This window comes from Carcharhinus amblyrhynchos, chromosome 2, assembly GCF_965287045.1.
Source record: "Carcharhinus amblyrhynchos chromosome 2, sCarAmb.v2.hapA, whole genome shotgun sequence".
Taxonomy (NCBI): Eukaryota; Metazoa; Chordata; class Chondrichthyes; order Carcharhiniformes; family Carcharhinidae; genus Carcharhinus; species Carcharhinus amblyrhynchos.
Genome location: NC_137325.1, coordinates 143549259 through 143575645, shown reverse-complemented (window position 1 = coordinate 143575645; position 26387 = coordinate 143549259). Strand labels below are relative to the sequence as shown.

Sequence of the window (26387 nt, the reverse complement as noted above, 5' to 3'; positions counted from 1 at the left end):
TTTACGAGCATTTGGAGAGGTTTGACATGATCAGGAATAGTCAGCATGGATTTGTCAAGGGCAGGTCGTGCCTTACAAGCCTAGTTGAGTTCTTCGATAATGTGACTGAACACATTGACGAAGGAAGTGCCGTGGACGTGGTGTACATGGACTTCAGCAAGGCGTTTGATAAGGTCCCCCATGCAAGACTTCTTGAGAAGGTGAGAGGGCATGGGATCCAAGGGCCTTTGGCCTTGTGGATCCAGAACTGGCTTGCCTGCAGAAGGCAGAGAGTGGTTGTGGATGGGTCTTTTTCTGAATGGAGGTCAGTCACCAGTGGAGTGCCCCAGGGATCTGTTCTAGGACCCTTGCTGTTTGTCATTTTCATAAATGACCTGGATGAGGAAGTGGAGGGATGGGTAAGTAAGTTCGCTGATGACACGAAGGTCGGTGGTGTTGTGGATGGTCTGGAAGGATGTCAAAAGTTGCAGGACATAAATAGGATGCAGGACTGGGCGGAGAAGTGGCAGATGGACTTCAACGTGGATAAATGCGTAGTCGTCCATTTTGGCAGAACCAACGGGATGAACGAGTACACTATCAAGGGCAGGAGTCTTAGTAGTGTTGAAGAGCAGAAGGATCTTGGGGTCCGGGTCCACAGGACTCTTAAATCGGCCTCGCAGGTGGAGGAGGTGGTCAAGAAGGCGTATGGTGTACTGGCCTTCATAAATCGAAGGATTGAGTTTAGGAGTTGGGAAGTAATGCTGCAACTTTATAAGACCCTTGTCAGGCCTCATTTGGAGTACTGTACGCAGTTCTGGTCGCCTCACTATAGGAAAGACGTAGAAGCTATTGAAAGGGTACAGAGGAGATTTACAAGGATGTTGCCTGGACTGGGAGGCATGCCTTATGAAGTTAGGTTGAGGGAGCTGGGTCTCTTTTCCCTGGAGAGACGAAGGTTGAGAGGCGACCTGATAGAAGTTTATAAAATGTTGAGAGGAATAGATAGGGTGGATTCTCAGAGGCTATTTCCCCGGGTTGAAATGGTCACTACGAGAGGACACAGATTTAAGGTGCGGGGAGGGAGGTTCAGAAGTGATGTTAGGGGTAAGTTTTTCACTCAGAGGGTGGTGAGTGAATGGAATGGGCTGCCGTCAGTGGTGGTGGAGGCGAACTCGCTGGGGTCTTTTAAAAGACTTCTGGATGAATATATGGGGTTTTATGGGATTGGGGGTTATAGATAGGTCTATGGATTTGTAGGTGTTGATGTGATCGGCGCAACTCGTGGGCCGAAGGGCCTGTTTGTGCTGTGGTGTTCTATGTTCTATGATTAGTACTGTAATAGGGAATGTGGTCTTATTAAAGACAGTTCCCCACTAGCAGGGAGCTGACAGTCCAACCTCACTGGAGTGAAGGGGAGGAGGGGGTTTGCATGGCTACTGATCTGGAGACTGGCTTATACAGTCGCCTGCTCAGTGCTGTGCTGCTGACCTCTCCAGTGGGAATAGGCCCTTCCCACAGAATTTCAGTGTGATTCATGCTAGGGCGCTCTTGTGATGCACAGAGTGTGGGAGGTTCATTTTGAACATCCTGCTGGAAAAAACAGCTCCAGTTTTTACGCAAATTTGGCACTTGGAATTGTTTTGGTAGAATCCCGCCCGTTGAGTAGGTTGGGCCTGTACTCCTGAGAGGCGACCTTATTGAGCCCTATAAGATTCTCAGGGGGTTTGACAGGGTAAAAGCTGAGAGGCTGTTTCCCCTTGTGGGAGAGTCTCAGACCAGAGGACATAATTTGAATAAGGGGTCACCGATTTCAGAGAGATGAGGAGGATTTTCTTCTCAAAGGGTAGTGAATCTGTGGAATTCTCTACTGCAGAGGGCTGTAGAGGCTGGGTCATTAAATATGTTCAAGGCTGAGGCAGATTTTTAGTCAGTAAGGGAATCACGGGTTATGGGGATAAGGTGGAAAGTAGAGTTGAGGATTATCACATCAGAGCAGTCATGATGTCATTGAATCTCAGCAAACTTGATGGGCTGAATGACCTACTTCTGTTTCTCTGTCTTATAAGGAATGGGCAGACTTTTTAAATTTCACAGTAGACAAAACAGACTTGCTGCTATTTCTCTGAACACCCACATAGAACATTACAGCGCAGAACAGGCCCTTCGGCCCACGATGTTGCACCGAGCAATTAAGAAAAAAGCAATGACCTAACCTAAACCAATCCCTTTCCATCCATAAACCTATCCACGATAGATGCTGAAACAATGGATTTTGGCTTCCCACAGCACTGTCATATTTGGTGTACAACCCAGCATGTTTAATTCCTGAATCTTGGGCTTCAAGCTTACTTTTTCTTTTCAACAGTTACACATGGGGATGTACTCCAGCCATATACTAGGCAGTGGCATTGTTTTAATTCTTTCACCTTCAAAAGAAGGACTATGGTTTTGATGGCAGTCCCATTGTTGCTGAAAACCAACTGATGAGTAAAATAAAGTTTATTTATTAGTCACAAGTAAGGCTTACATTAACACTGCAATGAAGTTACTGTGAAATTTCCCTAGCCGCCACATTCTGGCGCCTGTTTGGGTCAATGCACCTAACCAGCACATCTTTCAGACTGTGGGGGGGGGAACCGCAGTACCCAGGGGAAGCTCATACTGACACAGGGAGAACATGCAAACTCCACACACACAATGACCCAAGGCAGGAATCAAACCCGGCTTCCTGGTGCTGTAAGGCAGCAGTGCTAACCACTGTGCCACCATGCTGCCCAAGATGAAGTCTCATATGGCAGGTTACATTGTTAATCTAAAGCTTCAGACAAAAGCTTGGTCCTGCCTCCAAGATTGAGTGTGTCAGACATGGTCTGCTGTTGTCCATTCTATCAACCCCAGATTATCAGTAACATTGACAGAGAGACTGGAAACTGGTTGTATGCTTGTTCCTCCAATGAGGGAATCAGTTAAGCCATAGCTTGATGAATGATCTAGTGATTTCAATCAAAACAACATGAAAATCAGGCAGACTTATTTTGCTGTAAGAATACAGTTCAAAAATAACAATCGAGGAGGTGATTCCTTTTAATAGTTATCCAACATTTACCAATTCATCTGTTACAAGCTCAATTTTTGAGCCCACCTCCAGAACTGCAAGCAGGATTTGTGCATATGTGCACTCTTAAAACACACTGCTGTGTGGAGCAGTATTATGACAGATTTCTATTATAATGCAGGATCTTACTGTGGACCAGACATTTATCAGCTAATGGCCCTGTTCCTTCTGAGGCCTGCATTTTGAATCCTGTGACCTAAATTGTTCTGTCAGCTCTGAGAAATCACATACTCCTGCTGTAGTGCAAAATGACATTTGCAACCCGTTGGAGATTTATTCCAAAAATCATTGGACAAACGTCACATCTTCATAAAGTGTAAAATTATGAGGACAGGCTGCATCGACCAGCCTTTTATTCCCTTTAACTATAGAAGATTAATGAGTGATCTAATTGAGGCGTTTAAAATTGTTAAGGATTTGATAGAGAGAATCTATTTCCTGCGGCTGGTGAGTCCAGAACAAGAGGACAAAACCGTAGAAATTGGAACTTGCTTTTGAGAAAATACTTAACACACCAAGGTTGGTGGAAATCTATGATCCTGCCAACACTGCCCCACCCCCAAAAGGCTGTCATGGTCAATTGAAAACTTTATAATATGAAATTGATTTTTCTAGCTAAAGGTCTTAAGATAGATTGAGTGAGTTCAAATACAAACCAGCTGTAATTGAAATGAGAACAGGCTTGAGGGGCATTCTCCCAGTTTCTGTGTTTCCAAATGGGTAGAATTACAGAGTATGGTCTCCAAAACATCAGTGGTAAATCATAGACTCCCATAGAATCCCCACAGTGCAGAAGGAGGCCAAATCTGCACCAACCATGATCCCACCCAGCCCCTGTCCCTGGAGCCCCATGTATTTACCCTGCTAGTCTCCTTGTTGCTAGGGTCAATTTAGCATAGTCAATCAACCTAACCTTTGGTTGTGGAGTGTGAGAGGACTGTGGGAGGAATCCCACACAGACACTGGGAGATCGTGCAGACTCCACGCAGACAGTGACCCAAGTCGGAAATCGAACCTGGGTCCTTTGCGCTGCGATGCAGTAATGCTAACCATTGTGCCACCCAAGGACCAGGTGTTTTGTAATTTGGCCCCATGGACCCACTCCATTCTTTTAGCCATGCTGTGTATCTCTTTAATGCCTGTACCTTGGCCTTTCTTCATGTTCTTTCTTATCCCTAATTTTCTACTGTGTACTTATTAAATAGATAGCTCAATTGACTTTGCCTGTCTGGTTTTCTGGGGCAATGTATTGTACAGTCCTGTAACTCATTGCATGATATATTTTTCCTCTAGATTCACTACTTATTTAAAAGTACCCTCTGCTGAGTTGAACTGGGCTTTCAGGCAGTTAAAATAGCCCTGATGACTCAATCTAAGACACCCTGTCCCATTCCTTAATTCTGAGCTAGTGGCAACTGAGCTTGTCTGAAGCTCAGCGAGGTCATTCTTTCAATTTGCAGAGCTGCTATTTTAACTGATGTTAAAATTGCCGAGACCTCCCTATGCTGAGGTTAAAAATGCCTAGGCCTCCTGATGCTGAGGTCAGGAAGTCCGCAGTTTGCTCAATTCCTGCTCCAGATTAAAATCGTGTTTCTAAAATTCTGTCTCTTTCTAGATTCCCCTGCACAAGAAGAGTTGTCTGTACCTATCCTGCCAATTCCTTTCATTTATATTAAATGCCTTAATCAGATCAATTCTTAAAGTCTTCATTTCCTGGGGATATTAGTGAGTATGGCCTGTCTCTGATAATAAGTCAGCCCCTCTATCCTGGACATTATCCTGCTGAATCACAGCTTTCTCCAATAGATCTGTTGCCAAATGGAGCATCCAGAGCTTGCTGCAGAATTTCAAATGAGATCTAGCCAATGCTCTGAATATTTGCATGAGCATTTTGCTTTTATATTCTATCCCTCTTGCGATATTGCTAATACCTGATTTTTCTTTTGCATCTGCAAGCCAACCTTTATGAAATGAACTTGGAAATGATCCCATTGCCCATTTGTTTATCATCCCCATTTCATTTGCATTCCTTTCTGGCACTCTTGCACCAAAAGTGTGCCATTTCACACTTCATTATGTTAAGCTGCATTTGCCAAGGTTGTACTCCTAATCTCTTGTCCTTTTATAATTTTCTGTTCTCATCACATATCACTACTCACCAAAACAAGAATGTCCCTTTTTATCCCACTTTCTGGATTTGTAACTCTTAATCAGTTGCAATCAGTACTATGAGATTGCTTCAATACTTTGTATTTCTGTTTTTATTAGCAAGCTTCTATTGTGGAATCTTAGCCAGCATTTTTCTGGAAACGTGTGCGTGTGCATCTGTGTATGTAAATGGGATCTATTAACCCTTCTTTATTCACCTACTCAATGACGATAAGTTGTCAGTCACATCAGTTAGATATGACTTTGAGATAAAATCAGAGAATAGTTACAGCATAGAAGGAGACTATTTGGCCCATACCGGCTCTCAGTTTAACCGAGCTAGTCCTGCTTCCCTGTCGTTCCTCCAATCTTATAAATGTTTCCTCTTCAGATACTTATCCAATTTCCTTGTGAAGCGTGCAGCGTTTGCTGACTTGGCAACTATTTTTGAATTAAGTGAGCTATAAAAGAATTTACTCCTGAATTCCCTATTGTTTTTGATAGCAGGAATTGGTCTTAGATTTATGGCTCCCAGTTTTAGTTTCCACAGGAGTTGTGAAAGCATCTTTTTTATTTCTTCCAGTAAGCTGGGCCCTTCTGGTTGATCTCAAAACAGTGTTTTGTTCTTCTTGGTAACTTGGACATGTTAAAACTATTTCATTAAAACACAGGTAGTGCTTGTCCCTTTTAGACATATGTGATTTTCGTTCTTGGAACAGTTGTGTGGTTAAGCCACAGCTCATGTGGAAGCAATCGGAAACTTGTCTTGTGCAATTCGTTTATAGCCTGTAAGTTGAGCCTCTTCTGAAGTTAGTGATAATTACCAAGTTTCGTCAAGCTGTTCCTCACGCAGGATGTCTGATCCGTCCTGACTGCACCAGCTATTGCCAGGGACCGCAATTGATAGTGGCTCTTCATCAGGGCAGACAGGATCATAGCTATTCACATATTGCAGCTGAGATGTTACTGCCAGCACTGTGTAACCTAAGCTGTAGAGCGGCTGATCAACAAAGATAGGCTTGCATGTTTGGAAAGAACATGAGGGGCAATTCTTTATGGGTTTATAGTCAGCTGCCTCCTGTACTCCTTTTAAAAACTTCAACCTTGCATCTGAAACAGACATTTTCAATATATTCAATTAAATTTTTAAACAGCTCTTAAACTCTTTGTAATATAGAGAAACATAGAGTTAATTATAACTGGTATTAGCTCCCAGGATTCAGTGGCTGGGCTCTGATGTTCTTTTGCTCATTACAACAATATTTCATTATCACTTTAGCTCCTGAGCAGTACACCTCCTCCATGTTCTTTCCTCTCCTTACCATCTCTGCTGTCTATATCTCTGGCACTTGTAACCCATGCTTTGCTTATCCTCTAGCCTCCCTTTCCATCCTCTTTCCTCTCACCATCTTCCCCTCCTCTTCCTTCCCTCTCCACTATTCCTCTGCTCTTGCTCTATTCCCCTCTGCTCCCGTCTCTATGTCCTCCCCTCTTTGATTCTTTTTCCGATCTCTTTCCATCTCCGTTTCCATCTTTTGCCTGCACATCTCCCCACTCCCCTCCTGATCTCCTTACCTCTCCTCCCAGTTGACCAGATCCTGTCAGGTCACTTCTGGATTCAGTACATTATGCTGTCATTTTTAAGAATTAAATGTTTTCCATGCTGTTATAATTCAATGTTACACTGATTAAAATTCATGAATCTAAATCCAGTCAAAGGACTAACACTTTCACACAGTGGTATCATTTGAAGAATTTAGGTTAAGCTTTCTACAGTGCCGTCGTCAGCTCTGCAGTGACCGTTGGTGAATAAAGGCTACAACCTGGCTTGACAACACGCTGTTATCCTGTGAAAAATTTAATTTTGTAAGAGCAGGTTATTAGGAATCAGTGTTGACTTTGGTTGACTTTATTTTCTTTTCTTGTTAATTTTTTATGTTGCATATTGATCAGGATTTTTCTTTGTCTTTTTGTTTTGTTATTCGTTCTCCAGTCTGACCAGGTACAGGTCATCCCCAGTCCCAGTGTATGTATTTATTATTTCATTTCCTGCTCTACCCCCTTTGCATGCTTTCAAACTGCTTGTGGGTAGTACACTCGGATTATTTGACTCCCGATAACCCAGCAGTATACATCGTAATCACTTAATTACTGCATGATCCTAAACAAGCTTAGCTACCAGTGGAGTGATGGTAATCAGAGGTGTACCAAGACGCTGTGCTTTAAATGTGTGGTTTATTTCAGACTATGTTAACCTTATGTTTCCTTGCTTTTGCATAGTAATACTTTGTTCAAATCTCTTGATGTTTTCAATTGTGAGAGTGGGGGCGTCAACTTAATGCAATTGTTGGTCTCCCTCTAATTTGATTAGTCACATTGCTGTTGCGTTTGTCACTTGACCAGTCATATCACTGGCATATCTGCCACTTGACCAGTCCTGCGGCTGGCGTATCTGCTACTTGACTAGTCACATTGCTGAAGATAAGTGAAGGAATAATTTTTGATCGCGTTTCAACGAGACACAGTAAACACCCTCACCCTCACTCAGTCTGTCATGTTTCACTGAGACACGGTAAACGCCCTCACCCTCACTCAGTCTGTCAGGCATTGGCTTCCTTTTTATCTTTTTAAAATCTTTTTGATTTTGGAAACTTTTTTTAAACAGAGCGATTGGCCGAAACACTACACTAATCATGCTGGATATTTGTTTGGTTAATGGCATGTCATAACTTTATCATTTGGGAACTGTACCCTCCTAAACAAACCAATTAGAATTTGGTTGCAATTAAAACTTATTTCCCTGAACGCAAGTAGGAAAGAGTTGGATGGATAAGAGATAGAAACAAAAAAATGGTTCCAGTATGCTGTACTCTGTCGCTGTGAAATGCTGTTGGGTGTAATATTGTGTCTAGCTGATCTGTATTGGTAAGCTGAATAATACATTTCTAGATTGTATTATGTTATTACAACCTATATGTGCGGAGAAATGTGATGGTGAGACTTTTTTTTGGACCCAGCCATTATTCTGCTGAAGTTAATGGTCTACATGTTTAAATTGAGACCACAGATTAATTATGTTTTTAAAGTAATAAATGATCTAAAAGTGATACCTTGGGATTTATGTTGCTCATTAATTTGACATTGAGGCTCTGTTTTCATTTATTGAATTGATTCCTCCTGATCAGTTCAGAGCTATTATTTAAAGGTTAGCTCTTTACTTGCAATAATTGCATCAAACGGAATGTCCAAGGTGCTTTGGGATAATTACTAAAATAAAGGTAATTGAAGACAAGAGCGCAGATTAATTAAAAAATGCCATTCTTCAGTTCTATCTTGAAATAGTTCTTGTGGCTTCTGACTGAAATACCATATGAATGGTGTTCAATCCATATAAATATGATGGATAGGTTTTTCCCTGTATTCCTCGAGACCACTGACTATAGCTTGCTAAAATGGGTACCCTTGTGTTTTGGAGGTTTGTTCAATCGTAGAATCCCTGTAGTGCAGAAGGAAGCCATTTGGCCCAATGAGCCTGCACTAACAACAGTCCCACGCAGGCCCTATCCTTGTAACCCCATGTATTTACCCTGCTAATCCCCCTGATACTAAGGGGCAATTTATCATGGCCAATTCACCTAATCTGCACATCTTTGAACCGTGGGAGGAAACCCATGCAGAGACAGGGAGCATGTGCATACTCCACCCAGACAGTCAACCAAGGTCGAAATTGAACCTGAGTCCCTGGTGCTGTGAGGCAGCGGTGCTAACCACTGTGCCAACATGTGCCAAAACTGCATGTTTGAATTCCTTCCAAAAACCAAGGCTGTCCTTTGTTGAGTTCAAGGCTGACTTGTTTTTATTATCTCTGTGTAATCAGGAGACCACCTGCCTGATTAATATTGTCCTAAATGTCATACATTTTGATCAATGCCCTGAGAGAGAGTGGCATTTTCATATTGTGTTTGTGGGAAGACTGTGGAGAATTGTGCAGTCGGAAAAGTACAAGTGAAGCTAAAATATTGGGACACAAATAAATCACAATGGGGAGGCGGGAGCTAGATGGGTTTAAAGATTTAAAGTTTTGAAAATAAATAGAACTGAAATGTTAAAATGTTGAGCCAAATTGAATTAGAAATGTATAAAATGTCAAGAGGAAATGTATTTTTCAAAATAACCAACGAATCCTACAGTTACCTTTTTTTTGTAGATTTGGCCATTAACTACTATTTAAAGTCCAGAGAACATTTCTGCTACCCCATAGCAAATGTGTGTTTTCATACATAAAATGTTAACAACTAGGCCTCACCAAAAAGAACCCAGCCACCCTGTCCTTCTCTCCATGTTGACTGTTCTTGAAATGTTTGAGATCAAAATGTAATCCTGTCACCTGATTCTTTCTAACCAAGCATTCCCATGACAATGTTATAGACTCGCTCGATGGCTCAGTAGCTGAGCCATGTAGTCATTGGTATGTCAGAGTTTCTACAACGCAATGATCCTACGTCTGGGCTGGAAGGGTGAGAAATTAACCTGGTTTCTCGTTCCTCGTTGGCCTACAGTAAACTGCAGCTGGGAAGTGTCATTATTTGATCACCAGGTGAGGAGGAATGGGCTTGGCTCTTTCGTCCTCAGTGCTCCAGTAAACTGGAAGACATCTTGTTGAATGTTGTCAGATGATCAATGGCTACTGGAATTGAGGTTCCAGAAGGCAAATGGCATCCACAGAACCAGAAGTCAGTGGTTTGAGGAATAAAGGGGCAGAGAAAGTAATATCTAGTTTGTTATACAGGTTTACAGCATGGTAACAGGCCCTTCGGCCCAACTTGTCCATGCAGCCCTTTTTTTGACCACTAAGCTAGTCCCAGTTGCCCATGTTTGCCCCATATCCTCCATTCCCATCTCGCCCATGAACTCTCTAAATGATTTTTAAAAGACAAAATGTACCTGCTTCTACTACTACCTCTGGCAGCTTGTTCCAGACACTCATCACCGTCTGTGAAAAAGTTGCCCCTCTGGACCCTTTTGTATCTCTCCCCTCTCACCTTAGACTTGTGCGCTTTAGTTTTAGACTCCCCTACCTTTGGGAAAAGATATTGACCATCTACCTCGTCTATGCCCCTCATTATTTTATAGACCTCTGTAAGATCACCCCTAAGCCTCCTGTGCTCCAGGGGAAAAAATCAGTCTATCTTCTGATAACTCAACTCAAATCATCAAGTCCTGGTAAATCTTTTCTGCACCCTTTCTATAATAAGGTGACCAAAACTGTACACAGTATTCCAAGTGTGGCTTTACCAATATCTTGTACAACTTCAACAAGACGTCCCAACTCCTGTATTCAGTGTTCTGACCAATGAAACCAAGCCACCTTGTCCACCTATGACTCCATTTTCAATGAGCTCCCTAATCTCCCACAGTGTCCTGGGATACACTTCATCAGGTCCTGGGGATTTATCTACCTTGATGTGCTTTAAGACTTCCAGCATTACCTTTTCTGTAATATGTACACTTGTCAAGACATCACTATTTATTTCTCCAAGTTCCCTTACATCCATGCCTTTCTCAACAGTAAACACTGATGAGAAATATTCATTTAGGATCTCGCCCATCTCTTATGAATCTGCATATTTGTTCATTTTCAAGAGGCCCTACTCTTTTCCTTGTTATACTTTTGCTCTTTATTTGTAGAAGTTCTTTGGATTCTCTTTGCCTTATCCGCCAAACCAATTTTGTGTCCCCTTTTTGCCCTCCTGATTTCTGTCTTAACTCTATTCCTACACCTCCATAGTCTTCAAAGGGATCCACTTGATCCCAGCTGCCTGTGCATGTCATATGCCTCCTCCTTCATGACCAGGGCCTCAATATCCTGAGATATCCAAGATTCCCTACTTCTGCCAGCCTTGGCCTTCATTCTAAAAGGAATGTGCTTACCATGAACCTTGGGTAACACAATTTTTAAAGCCTCCCACTTACCAGTCATCGCTTTGCCTGCCAGTAGAATCCCCTAATCAACTTTTGAAACTTCCTGTCTAATGCCAACAAAATTGGCCTTGCCACAATTTAGAATTTTAACTTTTGGGCCAGACCTATCATTCTCCATAGCTATCTTAAACTAATGGAATTCTGGTCACTGGCCCCAAAGTGATCCGTTATTAACTCTTCTGTCACCTGTTCTTTCTTACTTCCCAAGAAGAGGTCAAGTTTTGCTCCCTTTCTAGTCAGGCCATCCATACTCTGGATGAGAAATTTCTTCTGAATGCTCTCAATAAATTTTTGTCCATCCAACCCTCTAATACTATGGCTGTCCCATAGTAAGAGTTGAGAAAGTTAAAATCCCCTACTATTACCACCTATTTTTCTTGGAGTTATCTGTGATCTCCTTACATATTTGCTCCTCAATTTCCCATTGACTCTTTGGGGGCCTGTAGTACACTGCTATTAGAGTGATCTCCCCCTTATTTCTCAGTTCTACACAAATAGAGTCAGTAGGCAAACCCTCAGAAATATTGCCTCTCAGTACTGCTGTGGTGTTTTCCCAAATCAAAAACGTAACTTCCCCTCCTTTCTCAGTTCCTGTTCTACCTTTCCTACAACATCTGTACCTTGGAACATTGAGCTGCTATTCCTGTCCCTCCATTATCTGTGTTTTAGTAATAGCTAAAATATCCCAGTCTGATGTACCCATCCATGCCGTAAGTTCATCTACCTTGCTGGTCAGGCCTCTTGCATTGAAATAAAAGAAATTTAATCTGGACTTCCCTTGTTCTCTGTCTGTCTGTCTGTCTCTCTTCACTCACTCTCTCTCTCTCTCTCTCTCTCTCTCTCTCTCTCTCTCTCTCTCTCTCTCCTGTGTGGCTCTAGCAAATCTTCCAGCCAGAATATTAGTCCCCTCCAGTTCCGTTGTAACCTGCCCCTCTTGAACAGGTCACCCTATTCCAGAAGCGATCTCAATGATCCACAAATCTAAATCCTTGCCCCTGTACCAGCTCTCAAGCCACGCATTCATCTGCCTAATCTTCCTATTCCTGCTCTAACTAGCACATGGCACCAGCAGTAGTCAAGAAATTACTACCTTCAAGGCCCTGCACTTCAGCTTTCTGCCTCACTCTCTATATTCACACTTCAGGACCTCATCTGTTTTCCTATCCAAGTCGTTGGTACCAGTATGTACAACGACCTCTGGCTACTCACCCACCCCCTTTAGTGTCCTGCAACTGCTCAGAGATGTCCTTGACCCTGGCATCAGGGAGGCAACACACCATCTGGACTCTCAATCGCAGCCACAGAAAAGTCTGTCTTTGCCTCTAGCTAGCGAGTCCCCTGTTACTGCTGCTCGTTTGCTCTTTGCTCAACCCTGCTCAGTAGCAGAACCAGATGTGGTGCCGTAGGCCTGGCTGCTGCTGATATTTTTCCCCGATAGGCTATCCCTCTCAACAGTATCCAAAACCCGTTTCCCATTGTGGAAAGTGATGTGTTTTGGAAAATAAAATGTTAAACTTAAAATGTGGGCTTAACTCTACTGATATATGGAGTGGAGGTTGTCCTCTGTGTCACAAGGCGTTGACATATTAACAACATAGCAACATTCTGCCCAATGAGTTTCCAGTCTCAGACCATACTGTTCTTTTCCATTCATTCCCTCCTTGGGGAAATAAACATGAGGAAAACTGAGGCAACTCAAATCACGTAAGAGTTTCTCTCTTGTGCTTTCTAATATTGGGTGACTGAGTTGAATCAACGCCTGGGAATGGGTAACTATTGGTCCCCTGTACCTGGAAATGGGACCGAGGGAAAAAGAACTGGAAAAGGAACGGAAACAATCAGAATAAAAGTCGAGTGATGCAATCCAAGTAAATATGTTCCCTAGAGCTCAACTCAGTTTGATAAGATATTTCCTGAATTCTGGCTACAGGTTCTAAGGGTGAGCATTGCAGAGGTGAACCATTGAACTCTTAGGGTGAACATTGACGGGCCTGATATATGTTTGTAAATGAAATAATTCATTCTGCAGCAGTTCAGATATCTGATTCTGCAGAATTGCAAGCTTGTTATATAGTGTTTGGCAATATATCACCTGTAATTTCAATCCTGTTTTTTTTTGTTTGTTTTTGTTTGCCTTTTGTTTTCTTTTCTCCTTTAGCCTCCGGCCAAATTCCTCTTACCAGAGATGAAACTATCTGATGTTGGCAAGAAATGTGTAGTCATCGACTTAGATGAAACCTTAGTACATAGTTCCTTTAAGGTACTGCAAGTTCTTTGTTCATTCTTTGTGTTCCTCTTTAACTTGTGTAATTTTTGTTAAATTAAAGAATACGACTTTCATACTGCCAATATTAAGTCTGTTGTATAGGGTTGGGGGAGCAGATGTGCATGAGAAGTGATTAAGAGTGCATCACAGTAAAAATAGTGATTACCACATTTATTTATGATAATTTATAGTTTAAAATTCTTAGCCTTTTCAAAATGGTCAGAACTGTATTCTGGTAACTTCAGCATTTTCTTATGTGAGGATGTTATTTTTCCTGGAGAAGATAGGATTAGGATTTGAAAAGGACAAATTTACAGGTCTACAAAGAAAGAGCTAGAGGGAGTAGGACTAATTGATTTGCTCTTTCAAAGAGCTGGCGCAGGTAGGATGGGCTGAATAGCCTCTGTGCTAAAGGATTGTAGGAAAGTGCAGGCTATGTGAATTATTTCACACTCAACCCCTGATGCCTCAACTGGCTTTTGCATTGGGTTAAAGTTGATGTCTTTGGACATGCTTTCAAATACAGTTCCAACACAGCAGCAGTATGAAAAGTGCTGCTTGGGAAGGTGTTGCATAGATTTGGACATTACCCACACAGATCCCATTGGATTGGGATGTGCAGTCAGTCCAAAAAGTTCAAATCAGGAGGCCACCAGGATGGCTTGTGAAGGAAATAGAAAGTAAGGAATTATCATCTGAGGCTTGAAATGATGGTACAACAGTAAAGGCCACTTTACTTTCGAGTCTGGCTTTTCTGGATATTACTGAGAAGTGCTTAACACTGACCCCATTTGTCTAAATTGGAGCATTTCCATTCACCGGTACTGAACCCTCTCTGAATTGACAACTGTAAAAGGAAGTGACCAGAAAGGAAGGAACAGCAGCTTCTTTTGCATGTGAACAAAGAATTTCATTTAACTCCCTTTTGTCCTGCATCAGAGCAGCTCATGCAGTGTCAGTTGACAACTAGCAAGAAACTGAAATAAAATATACCCATGCTCACAAAATAATGGCATGTGCCTGCCTGGATTTCTGGGCACCTGTTCAGACACACTTATTGTGTGATGAGTGAGTTTAAATCTAGAACAATACCCAATTGTATCATATGAATCTTTTAATCCTTGTTATCTAGGCAGGGAATTGATGACGCTGAGCATCTTTCCAGAGAGTAAAGGTGTTGCAATTAGTGAGCTCCTTTCACTTGCTTTCAGTGGTGGTGCCGTGCATTGTTATTTTTAATATAAAACTGTTTATTTTAACTGCAAATGTTATACTTGTGAAGAAGTCATTTTGTTGGGAGGGGAAACAAACCTAGGCATTGGTAAGTTTGAAACCTTGGATGGTCCTCGGTGGCCAAATGGCCTCCTTCTGTACTGTAGGAATTTTATGATTCTGTGACTGAATGAACTAAACCTTACATTGGTCAGTAGTTGCAATACCAGGTAATCTGTGAAAGCATAGGTCCACATGGTTTGTGTTTTGATCTCATTAATGATCGTTGTTGTCATGTTCCCTATTCACACCTCTCCTCTCCTGCAAGCAGTGACCCGTGATGTAGTTCAAATCTTATGGCTTAAAGTGGCCTTCTAAATCAGTGGGAGGGTTGGAGGGGGGTTGTGATGGGCAAGAGATGTGATATTTGTGATATTGAAGTGTCCGTTCTCACAGCAGGACTTGAGCCTGTCCCTCAATCCTGCATCTCCTAAACCAGTTAAGGCATGTTGCTGGGGAGCAGTTACAAATGATTGGGAAATGCTGAGGCCAGTTGCAGTTCAATGCATTTAGATGGTTTCCTGTGGAGTAGAAAGAGGAAAGAAAGACTTGAATTTCAGTTGTACCTTTTATGACCACTGGATGTCCCAGAGTGCTTCACAGTCAGAGTAATTTGAAGTGTAATCAGTGTTGTCATGTAGGAAATGTGACCATCAGTTGGACACCCTGAACTCTACAAAAGTGACCGGATAACTGTCTTTTAGTCATGTTGAGTGAGGGAGCACGGTGTCAGAGAGAACTCCCTTCTTTTTCCTTACGGTAGTGCCGTGAGATATTTGACCTCCACGTGAGGGGCAGATGGAGCCTTGGTTTAGTGTCTCACTCTCAGTGCTGTAGCGGGTATGCCAGATTTTATGCTCAAGTTTCAGGAGTGTAATTTTAACCTGTAACGTTCTGATTCAGAGGCAAGAGTCACTGAGTCACTCTGAAACCTTGATATATGGCCTAGATGATTTCTTTTAATTTGTTGCATGATTTTAAACCCCTCAACTGTGTTTCCCACTTGCACGTTAGTCTCCTCTTGTCACTGCATTTTGATGCATAATTTTTGCAGCATAGAAACTGACCACTCGGCCCAATTAATCTTTGCCAATGTTTATGCTTTCCTCCTTCCACCCCTCTTCTTTCACTCCATCGGTAAGTATATCCTTCTATTTCTTTCTCCCTCATGTATTTATTAGGCTCATCTTAAATACACCTGTACTGCTCACCTTGACTACTCCGTGCAGTAGTGAGTTCGACCTTAATCCAGATTTACACTGGTGTGTTGGATTGAGTAATGAATGCCATGCATTTTACCAGTCTTGGACATGCTGGCTTGGGAATTACATCGTGCTGAAAACCATACAGCTTTACAAACCTGGAACATGTGGTAATCATTCAATTAAAGCCACATTTTTATCTCTTAAGCCTCCGCTGCTGCCAACACTAACTACCTTTGAGGTTTGAACATTGATTCTACCATTCGGCACTCAACATGGTGCTCACTGGCATACACTTAGGAACAAGAGAATGTTATTCAGCCTGTTGGTCTGTTTGCTATTTGGTTGGATCATGGCTGATACATGCTTCATCTTCATTTATCTACCTTGATTCCATGTTCCTTAGTATTTTTTACTTGACAAAAATCTATCAACTTCTTCTCTAAACTTTCAGTTGGCTCCCAATCGTAACAGATTTTTAGGGGTGGGAGTCCAGATTTTCACTTGCATGAAGACACATTTCCTGACATCACCCCTGAAAAGTCTAACTCTAATTTTAGAATTGAATTTTCCCTTGATCCGGGCACTTCTACCAGAGGAAATAGTTTCTCTTTACCTGCCCTATCAAGTAATAATAGACAATTAAATCAGCCCTTGATCTTCTATACTCAAAGGAAGACAAATCAAACAACCCTACCCTTGTCGTTTAACCCTTCTAGCCCCAACAGCATTCTGGTGAATCTGCATTGCAATTCCTCCAAACCAACACAAGTATGATCAGCCACCTTGGGCTGGCACTGACACCCCCCATCTGATGGTGAATAACAACATTCCATGTGATGCCACTGTCACAAGAGAGCTTTCTGCATCATTTTTATCATGTGTGCCAGATTTCCTCCTATCCCATTTGGTCTCCCTTCCAAAGATGCCAGAGTAACAAGTCCCCAGGACCGGATGGAATGCATCCAAGGGTTCTGAAAGAAATGGCGGAGGTGATAGTGGATGCCTTGGTGGTTATTTTCCAAACATCGCTGGATTCCGGGGAAGTGCCGGAAGATTGGAAAACGGCTAATGTTACGCCGTTGTTTAAGAAGGGTGGCAGGCAAAAGGCAGGGAATTATAGGCCGGTTAGTTTAACGTCTGTTGTAGGTAAAATGTTAGAATCTGTCATCAAGGAGGAAATAGCGAGGCATCTTGAGGGGAATTGCTTGATAGAGCAGACGCAGCACGGTTTTGTTAAGGGGAAGTCGTGTCTGACAAATTTATTGGAGTTCTATGAGGATGTGTCTAGGGCGGTGGATAGAGGAGAGCTGGTGGATGTGGTCTTTCTTGATTTTCAGAAGGCGTTTGACAAGGTACCTCAAGAGGTTATTGCAGAAGGTCAGGGGGCATGGAGTTGGGGGTAGGGTGTTAGCGTGGATAGAGGATTGGTTGTCAAATTGGATGCAGAGAGTGGGGGTCAGTGGGTGCTATTCAGATTGGCGGTTGGTGACTAGTGGAGTGCCCCGGGGTCGGTGCTGGGGCCTCAGCTATTTACCATTTATATAGATGATGTGGAGGAGGGAACCGAGTGTATGGTGTCGAAATTTGCTGATGACACCAAGATTGGTGGAACGGCAAATTGCGCAGAGGGTGTGGAGAGTCTGCAGAAGGATCTAGATAGGCTGGGCGAATGGGCCAGGAACTGGCAAATGGAATTTAATGTTGGCAAGTGCGAGGTGGTCCACTTTGGTAGGAGTAATGGTAGGAAGGACTATTACTTACGTGGCGAAAAACTGCAGCAGGCGACGGTGCAGAGGGACCTCGGGGTCCTTGTGCATGAGTCGCAAAAACCCAGCCTGCAGGTGCAGCAGGTGGTCTGGAAGGCGAATGGGATGCTGGCCTTCATAGCGAGGGGGATTGAGTATAAAAGTAGGGAGGTCTTGCTGCAGCTGTATAGGGCACTGATGAGGCCGCAGCTGGAGTACTGTGTGCAGTTTTGGTCGCCGCACTTACGCAAGGATATTTTGGCCTTGGAGGGAGTGCAGAGGAGGTTTACTAGGCTGATGCCGGAGTTGAGGGGGTTGAGCTATGAGGAGAGGCTGAATAAACTAGGCTTGTACTCGTTAAGAGTTTAGAAGAATGAGGGGAGATCTCATTGAGACGTATAAGATGATGAATGGGATGGATAGGATAGAGGTGGAGAGACTCTTCCTGCTCAGAAAGGACAGTAGGACTAGGGGGCACAGCCTCAAGATAAAGGGGGGGGGTGTTTAGAACGGAGTTGAGGAGGAACTTCTTCACTCAAAGGGTGGTGAATCTCTGGAATTCTCTGCCCATTGAAGTGGTGGAGGCTGCCTCGCTAAATATTTTTAAGACACGGGTTGATGGGTTTTTGATAAGCGAGGGGATTAAGGGTTATGGGGAGAGGGCGGGAAAGTGGAACTGAGCCACGACAGATCAGCCATGATCTTATTGAATGGCGGGGCAGGCTCGAAGGGCTAGATGGCCTACTCCTGTTCCTATTTCTTATGTTCTAAGACCAAACTCTTGGACTGAGTGCATTAGTGTAGAGCTGATTCTGCTGCTTACTCAACTGAGTTGTACACTCACTGCTTAATGAGAGAGGTCATTCATTACATAGCAAGAATTGCCCAATTCTTTTATGTTGGTCATAATTCACCAACACAATCTGACTAGTTTGTACAATGAATGGAATCTGGAGGCAGTACTAAAACTCTCAGTAATGGATCATTAAAGACAAAGAACAAAATGTTTGGAACTTAAGTGTTTTTTCATGTTTCACTTCTCAAAAGAAACTTTTGTCAAACATCTTCAAATCATGAGCAGATTGTCAATGCAACAAGAGGCCGTGTGCACACATACCCTGACAGACACAGACACATGCACACACTGAGTCAAAGAAAAGCTCTTATTTGTCCACCTCACTATTGCAACCTTCTCTCCATTTTATCCATACTATTATGGTCAACATTCCTCCAAACTTTTCTCTATAGTTAGCTGCATGCTGTATCCTGCACACAACATCCTCCTCCCTGTGTCAGTGCTAAAATCAAACTTGGGTTCATCATCTCCTGTCCTTAAGCCCTTTGTTCCCAATGTCTCAGAACTGTGAACCTCCTTACCTCCCTCTGGTAATCCCTCCCTTCTACAATCTAAGAGCTTTGAAGTCCTTGAAGGATCACCACATGGCTTTCATGATATCTCGTTCTTTCCCATGTTGGCCACAGTCTGCATTATGGGCTTTGCCCTTTCACCTTTGTTTCTCATTCATTTAAATAAAAAATGTTTACCATTTGAGAGCGTTCAGTCGTTAAAACAAAATTCCAAAACAACAACTTCTGGCGTATTGAATGACTTGCATTCATGAGAAAATTGCTTTAAATGCTTCAGTGATATTGGAAGCTCGGGCAGTGCAGCCTTCTTTCTCTGAGCTGCTGTTGTGATGTGAAAATCCAGCGGGAAGTGCTGTTTCTCAGCAATGTACGATGGAATCAGCTTACTGCTGTTAATGTATGGGCGCCCTCACCTGGTCACTCTTCCATTAGCACTTTATGTTTTTTTTGTGTGTGGCCCAGCACTGTCGTAACCACATAATGTGCACTTTGGAAAATGATAAATATTTGGTCAGTCTGTATTTGCTTAGCAGTTTAGCTGAGTAGATATACTGATGTATGCTATCGTACATGCAAAAATTGATCCAAAGTTCTTATTTCTACTGTTTGAAATTTTAAAAATCAACTAAAAGATCTGTGAAGCTAAACCTACAGCATGGAAATGTGCTGTTCAACTCAACAGGCCTGCATTGATGACTGTCCTCCACAGAAGGCCCCTTTTACTTAATCTAACCCTATCAACATACACAGCGGCACAGTGGTTAGCACTGCTGCCTCACTGCGCCGGGGACCTGGATTCGATTCTTGGCTTGGGTCACTGTCTGTGCAGAGTTTGCACATTCTCCCCATGTCTGCATGGGTTTCCTCCGGGTGCTGCAGTTTCCTCCCATTGTCTGAAAGGCGTGCTGGTTAGGTGCATTGGTCATGCTGAATTCTTTCTTAGAGTACCCGAACAGGCACTGGAGTGTGGTGACTAGGGGATTTTCACAGTAACTTCATTGTGGTGTTAATGTAAGTCTTCATGTGACACTAATAAATAAACCTTAAACTTCAAAAACTTTAAACTTCTCATCCTTCCTCTCTCATGTACTAATTTCCCCTTATTTTCCCCAACCACTCCATGTGCTGATGGGTTTTGCATTCTATTTGCATTTTCTGGGTAAAAAATGAAGTCTGTTCTGAATACTTTATTAAGTTTGTTGCTGATTCTTAGTTTATGGCCTCACCTCTCCTGCAAATGGAAACGTCTTTGCTTGGTTTGTCGAACTCCTTCTCCTACACACTTTTGAAAAGGTCACACAGGATCGCGTTCTTTTCCCTCCTGCCACCACCTCTACCACCTCCCGCCCTGCACCACCCCACTGCCCCCCCCCCCCCCCCCCAAAAAAACAATTAGTGAAAAGAGCAGTTTGTCCTTACAGACCCATTTGGGTCACAGGTTTATCCTGTTGCTTCAGTTGGCAGCCCCCTATGATTTGAGCTCATGAATTAGACTGATGCTCCAGTGCAATACAGTGGGAGTGCTCCAAAGATGTGCAGGCTAGGTTTATTGGCCACGCTAAATTGCCCTTAGTATCTCGGGGTTAGCAATTGTGGGGATAGGGCCTGGGTGGGATTGTGCAGATTCGATGGGTCAAATGGCCTCCTTCTGCAGTGTAGGGATTTTATGATAATTTATTTATTTGTTAAGAGATTCTGTCCAGATTAAACTCGGGTAAGATCAGATGGACTTATACAATTATGCAAACTTCTTCTAAGAAGAGCAGAGAGTTCTGGTTTCCTGACACGTTCGCCCCTCAAATCAACTGTACAAGAATATACAAATATAACTGGTTGTTCGTTGTTTGTTTTTTAGAAGTCAGGGCAGTAGTATTGGCTAAGGCAGATGAATGGAATTAAGGCCCATTATCAGCCAGGATTTTCTTGTTCAACAACCTGGATGGCCTTGTTTCTGTGTTTCTAATTTGTTACCCATTCTTTGTTAGTCTGAGAAGTTGGTGGTAGGCAATATTCGCGGGTGTTAGGATTTTTACAAAGATTGTACCCCAACTGAGAGCTGCTAATGATCAGGGAAGATTGAAAGGGCTGTGGCTTCTGGACAAGAGAAAGTTAAGGCATGACATTTATCATTTTGAAAATATATGATAGCATAGACATCAGGAAGATGTTTCCATTAGTGGAGAGATGAATACAAGGGACTGTTTTCAGAGTGAATTCAGGAGATGCTTTAGCCAGTGTGTGTTTGGAATGTGGACCTCTTTCACATGGAATAATTGAGGTAAATACTGTCATGTATTTAACTAGAAACTAGATGCGCACCTGAGGAAGAAAGGAATAGAAGAATATGCTGATAGTGTTCAGTGAGGAGGGAAGGAAGGAGGCTCATGTGGAGCATGGCCATCATGGATCAGTTTGTTCAAGGAATAAAGTGATTGTAAACCTTTCTGAAACTCTGGTCTGGGCACAACTGGGACATGGTGTCCAATTCTGGGCACTGCACCTTATGAACAAAGTAAAACTTTTGGAGAATAAGCAGATTAAAATTGTGAGAATGGTTCCAGTGCTGAGAGACTTCAGCTACCTGGATAGATTAGTGAAGTTGGGGTTATTCTCCATGGGGAAGATTAAGAGAAGATTTGTAGGGATGCTCACGATTGTGAGGAGCAGATGGAGAGAAACTGTTCATATTGGCAGGGGGCACAGATTGGTTAGGATTGGAATTCATCATGCCTTTGAGACTGGTGTAAGCTGATTCAATCTGAACTTTCAAGTGGCAATTGTAGGGAAAAATTACAAGACTCTGGGGGAAGAAGATGGGAGTGGGATTAACTGGGTTGCTTTTGTAGAGAGTTGGCATGGACTAAGTGAGCCAAATGGTGTTTTTCTTTGTAGTATGTTTCCTATGAATCTTTAATTGTAAATGACCTGTTCAGAGCTGTACGTTCTAAATAATTGGGTCAGGAAGGGCTAGTGTAGGCACTATGGTTCCTAATTGCGCTGCAGAGTCTCATTTAGTGAACGTGGCAGTGGGGGAAGGTGTGTGTGGTTAGCCTTGGGATCCTCCTGCCATTGAACATCTATCAGTCTGCACTCACTGCTCCTCCATGGGTCTTGCAGGAGGGAAAAATCCAGAACCTGTAGCCCAGCATGGGTCAGAGTGTGTAGCAAATGGAGACATAACCATGTGCAGTGTATGGTATTAACCTGGTCTAAGAAGAAGCAGGCGAACCTTAGCTTGGTTAGTTATCTGTTGACAGATGAAATGCAAGCGTCAAGCATGGACAGTGAACAAATGGAAAGCATTGAAGGTTCCTGGTTTGATATTTTCATCTGGAAAACAATAGGTGGGAACTAGCGCTGATGCTCAAGCACATCATTTCTCAGTTTTAATAATGATGTCCGTGGGATAAAGACAAAATAAGAGTTGAGTGCTTAACTGACTGCTTAAATTGTACATATTTGCAGTCAAACTATTAAGAGTTAAAGTTTATTAATTATATGTAATGACTGTCTTTTATTTTATTTACAGCCTATTAACAATGCAGATTTCATTGTTCCTGTTGAGATAGATGGGACTGTTCACCAGGTAAGAAATCCTTGATTATACAAAAGAGTGAAAGTTCAGAGGGATGATATGGGAGTTGACTTTTGTACCTGGGCTGGGATGTGACCGAAGTGGGGGTGGAGAGTGCCCTATTTAATGACGACGCTTGTTGTGTGCTGCCGGTGAGACTTCTGTCAGAAAGCGGTGGGGATAACGGAGGTTGTGAACAGGATTTTGGGTCAGTGTGGGGATCTGAGAGAACTGACACCAGCATAAAGTCAGGTGGAGTGGAGAGGGCAATGAAAATTGTGGGAGAGGGGAGAGTTCAGGCTTTCCTTGTGCTACTCAGAGGAGCATTTCTGTTTCCCCTGGCCCGTGGAAAAAACAAACAGAAACTTCTCCCAACTGGTTGTGGCTGCTGTGCCTGGCCTTAACCCTGCAGCTTCAAACAAGTATACCTGGAGCTTGCAGTTTAAAATTTCCAATGCGCACATTGGGGTACAAAGCAACCAGGAAATTTTCCTGACCTGTTTTAACTGTCTCCCCGCCTCCCCTACTCCATTTCCTTGGACAGGAAAGGGATGGTCAGAATTAGCCCACCACCCAGATATATTGTACGCCTTTTGTATATAAATTGTTTTTACTGCATCTGAAGTTTTGGCTGCGGCTGAGCTACCGTATGATGTGAAGATCAAATATAAATTATTTAGCTACAGGATCGCAGTGGTGCAGTGTGAGGCCCGAAGTAATTTCGGAATTATCATTCTCCTTTTGCGAAATAAAACAGCTCAGGTTTAATCTGTGATTTTAAAATGCAAAAAGACATCAACACTGGACTGTGCCTTTTGTGTAAAGTTGGTGACTCCACTCGGATAGAAATTGTAGACCTGACAGAATAGTGTGCTGGGTTCTGAAATCAGTGCTTCTCCACTGGGACTTGGATTTAATTGTCGCCCAGAAAGTGAGATGTAAATCCTTTGCTGTCTATAGGTGTCCCTGTTTCTGATAGTTTACAGTTCAAAGCTTTGCAGACACAGTATAAGCATACTCACATTGCTTATCTCACTCATTTGAATGTTCTCCACTTGTGATAGATGTCATAAGTATTGGCACAGTTTAATGCCATAAAACAAATTACTGTTACTGTTGAGATATAAAAGCAAAACACTATCTCTGAAATCACTTCCCACTGAATGGAAACTGTTGTGAAAAGGACAGTTTTTACTTCGTGTTCAGTACACAATGTTGGGTGTTGCTTCAGTTTGCCATCCTTTTTGTAAAGGAGTGTGGTGTGACAAAATGTTCCAGTCCCTTACACTGTTGTGTCTCACGTCAAACAAAGAAATCCACCTGATTTTGTTTAAATAAATAAAGTTAAAGTTTATTTATTAGTCACAAGTAAGGCTTACATTAACATTGCAATGAAGTTACTGTGAGATTTCCCCTAGTCGCCACACTCCGGTGCCTGTTTGGGTCATTGCACCTAACTAGCACATCTTTCAGACTGTGGGAGGAAACCCGAGCACCCGGAGGAAACCCTCGCAGATTGTGGGAGAACGTGCAGATTCCACACAGACAGTGACCCAAGCCGGGAATTGAACCCACGTCCCTGGCGCTGAGAGGCAATATTTAAAGTCAGAGTGAAATTAAATAGAAGCAAATTACTGCAGATGCTGGAATCTGAAACCAAAAGAGAAAATCTCAGCAGGTCTGGCAGCGTCTGTAAGGAGAGAAAAGAGGTGACGTTTCGAGTCCAGATGACCCTTTGTCAAAGCTGGCCCCTTGACAAAGAGTCTTCTGGATTTGAAATGTCAGCCCTTTTCTCTCCTTCCAGATACTGCCAGACTGCTGAAATGAGATAGTTTGGATGAGAAAACCCTTCAACTTAAACATCTTAAATGTCAGTTCTGCTCTTTTGCTATTGCAGAATCCACCTGTTTCTTAAACTAGCTCAGTACCCTTGCTTCAACCATCCTGATTTCCAGCTGTGTAAATAACACTTTATATTTAATATATAGGTCCTTAATGAACCTTTCACAACCTGTGTAACCTTACCCTCACCCAAGTATTATTCAGCTTTATGTGCATTGTCACAAAGTCCTCCCTGGCTTGTTTCTTGAATGTAATCAGATTGCTCTATGATGTATGAATTGTGCAAGAGGATACATATCCATTTCAGCATCACGCGATGGAAGTTTTTTCCCTGACTGGACGGTTTCTATACTGTGCCAGTTCACAATGTTGGCAGCTGAAAGAAGGAAGTGTGGGATTTCCTGGAGCCATCTCAGTAGCAGAAATCCTGGGAGTTAACACAAAATGTCCAGCTCCTTTATTAAAGCAGTTTATCAACCAACAACTGCATATGGGATTAATTTCAAATGGCTGGTATTTAGAAAAACATAATATATATGTAGGAAATAAATAATGGCTTAAAGGGATATGGGGAACAAGTAGAGACGTGGATTTGAGACCAGGAAGAAATCAGCCATGATGTGATTGAATGGCGGAGCAGGCTCATAGGCAAAAATACCTACTTCTCTTAATTCCTATGTTCCTATCTCTAGATACCCGAGTACTTAATTTATCAAGTTGAGTTGAGCAAGATTATGGGAGGATTTTATTGAAGTTCTTTAAATGTAGCAAATCAGTAATATTCACGACTATCAAGTCATTATTGAACTCAATTACATAAGAACATAAGAAACCGGAGCAGGAGTAGGCCATCTAGCCCTTCGAGCCTGCCCAGCCATTCAATAAGATCATGGCTGATCTGTCGTGGCTCAGTTCCACTTTCCCGCCCTCTCCCCATAACCCTTAATCCCCTCGCTTATCAAAAACCCATCAACCTGCGTCTTAAAAATATTTAGTGAGGCAGCCTCCACCACTTCAATGGGCAGAGAATTCCAGAGATTCACCACCCTTTGAGTGAAGAAGTTCCTCCTCAACTCCGTTCTAAACACCCCCCCCCTTTTATCTTGAGGCTGTGCCCCCTAGTCCTACTGTCCTTTCTGAGCAGGAAGAGTCTCTCCACCTCTATCCTATCCATCCCATTCATCATCTTATATGTCTCAATGAGATCTCCCCTCATTCTTCTGAACTCTTAACGAGTACAAGCCTAGTTTATTCAGCCTCTCCTCATAGCTCAACCCCCTCAACTCTGGCATCAGCCTAGTAAACCTCCTCTGCACTCCCTCCAAGGCCAAAATATCCTTGCGTAAGTGCGGCGACCAAAACTGCACACAGTACTCCAGCTGCGGCCTCACCAGTGCCCTATACAGCTGCAGCAAGACCTCCCTATTTTTATATTCAATCCCCCTCGCTATGAAGGCCAGCATCCCATTCGCCTTCCTGACCACCTGCTGCACCTGTAGGCTGGGTTTTTGCGACTCATGCACAAGGACCCCGAGGTCCCTCTGCACCGTTGCCTGCTGCAGTTTTTCGCCCCGTAAGTAATAGTCCTTCCTACCATTCTTCCTACCAAAGTGGACCACCTCACACTTGCCAACATTAAATTCCATTTGCCATTTCCTGGCCCATTCGCCCAGCCTATCTAGATCCTTCTGCAGACTCTCCACACCCTCTGCACAATTTGCTGTTCCACCAATCTTGGTGTCATCAGCAGATTTCGACACCATACACTCGGTTCCCTCCTCCAGATCATCTATATAAATGGTAAATAGCTGAGGCCCCAGCACCGACCCCTGGGGCACTCCACTAGTCACCAACCGCCAATCCGAATAGCACCCATTGACCCCCACTC

The 26387-nt window shown here is 42.9% G+C and overlaps 1 protein-coding gene across 3 annotated transcripts in view; it reads left to right on the top strand.

Moving 5' to 3' along the window:
- ctdspla (CTD (carboxy-terminal domain, RNA polymerase II, polypeptide A) small phosphatase-like a) overlaps nt 1–26387 on the top strand; it is a 193468-nt gene that overhangs the window by 136611 nt on the left and 30470 nt on the right. Inside the window, exons 3-5 of one of the 3 annotated variants that reach the window (XM_080213659.1) lie at nt 7239–7271; nt 13386–13487; nt 22613–22669. In XM_080213659.1, the coding sequence (XP_080069785.1) occupies nt 7239–7271; nt 13386–13487; nt 22613–22669 (192 nt within the window). The remainder of the gene's footprint in view (nt 1–7238; nt 7272–13385; nt 13488–22612; nt 22670–26387) is intronic. The other 2 variants (XM_080213669.1, XM_080213677.1) reach the window with 2 other exon arrangements.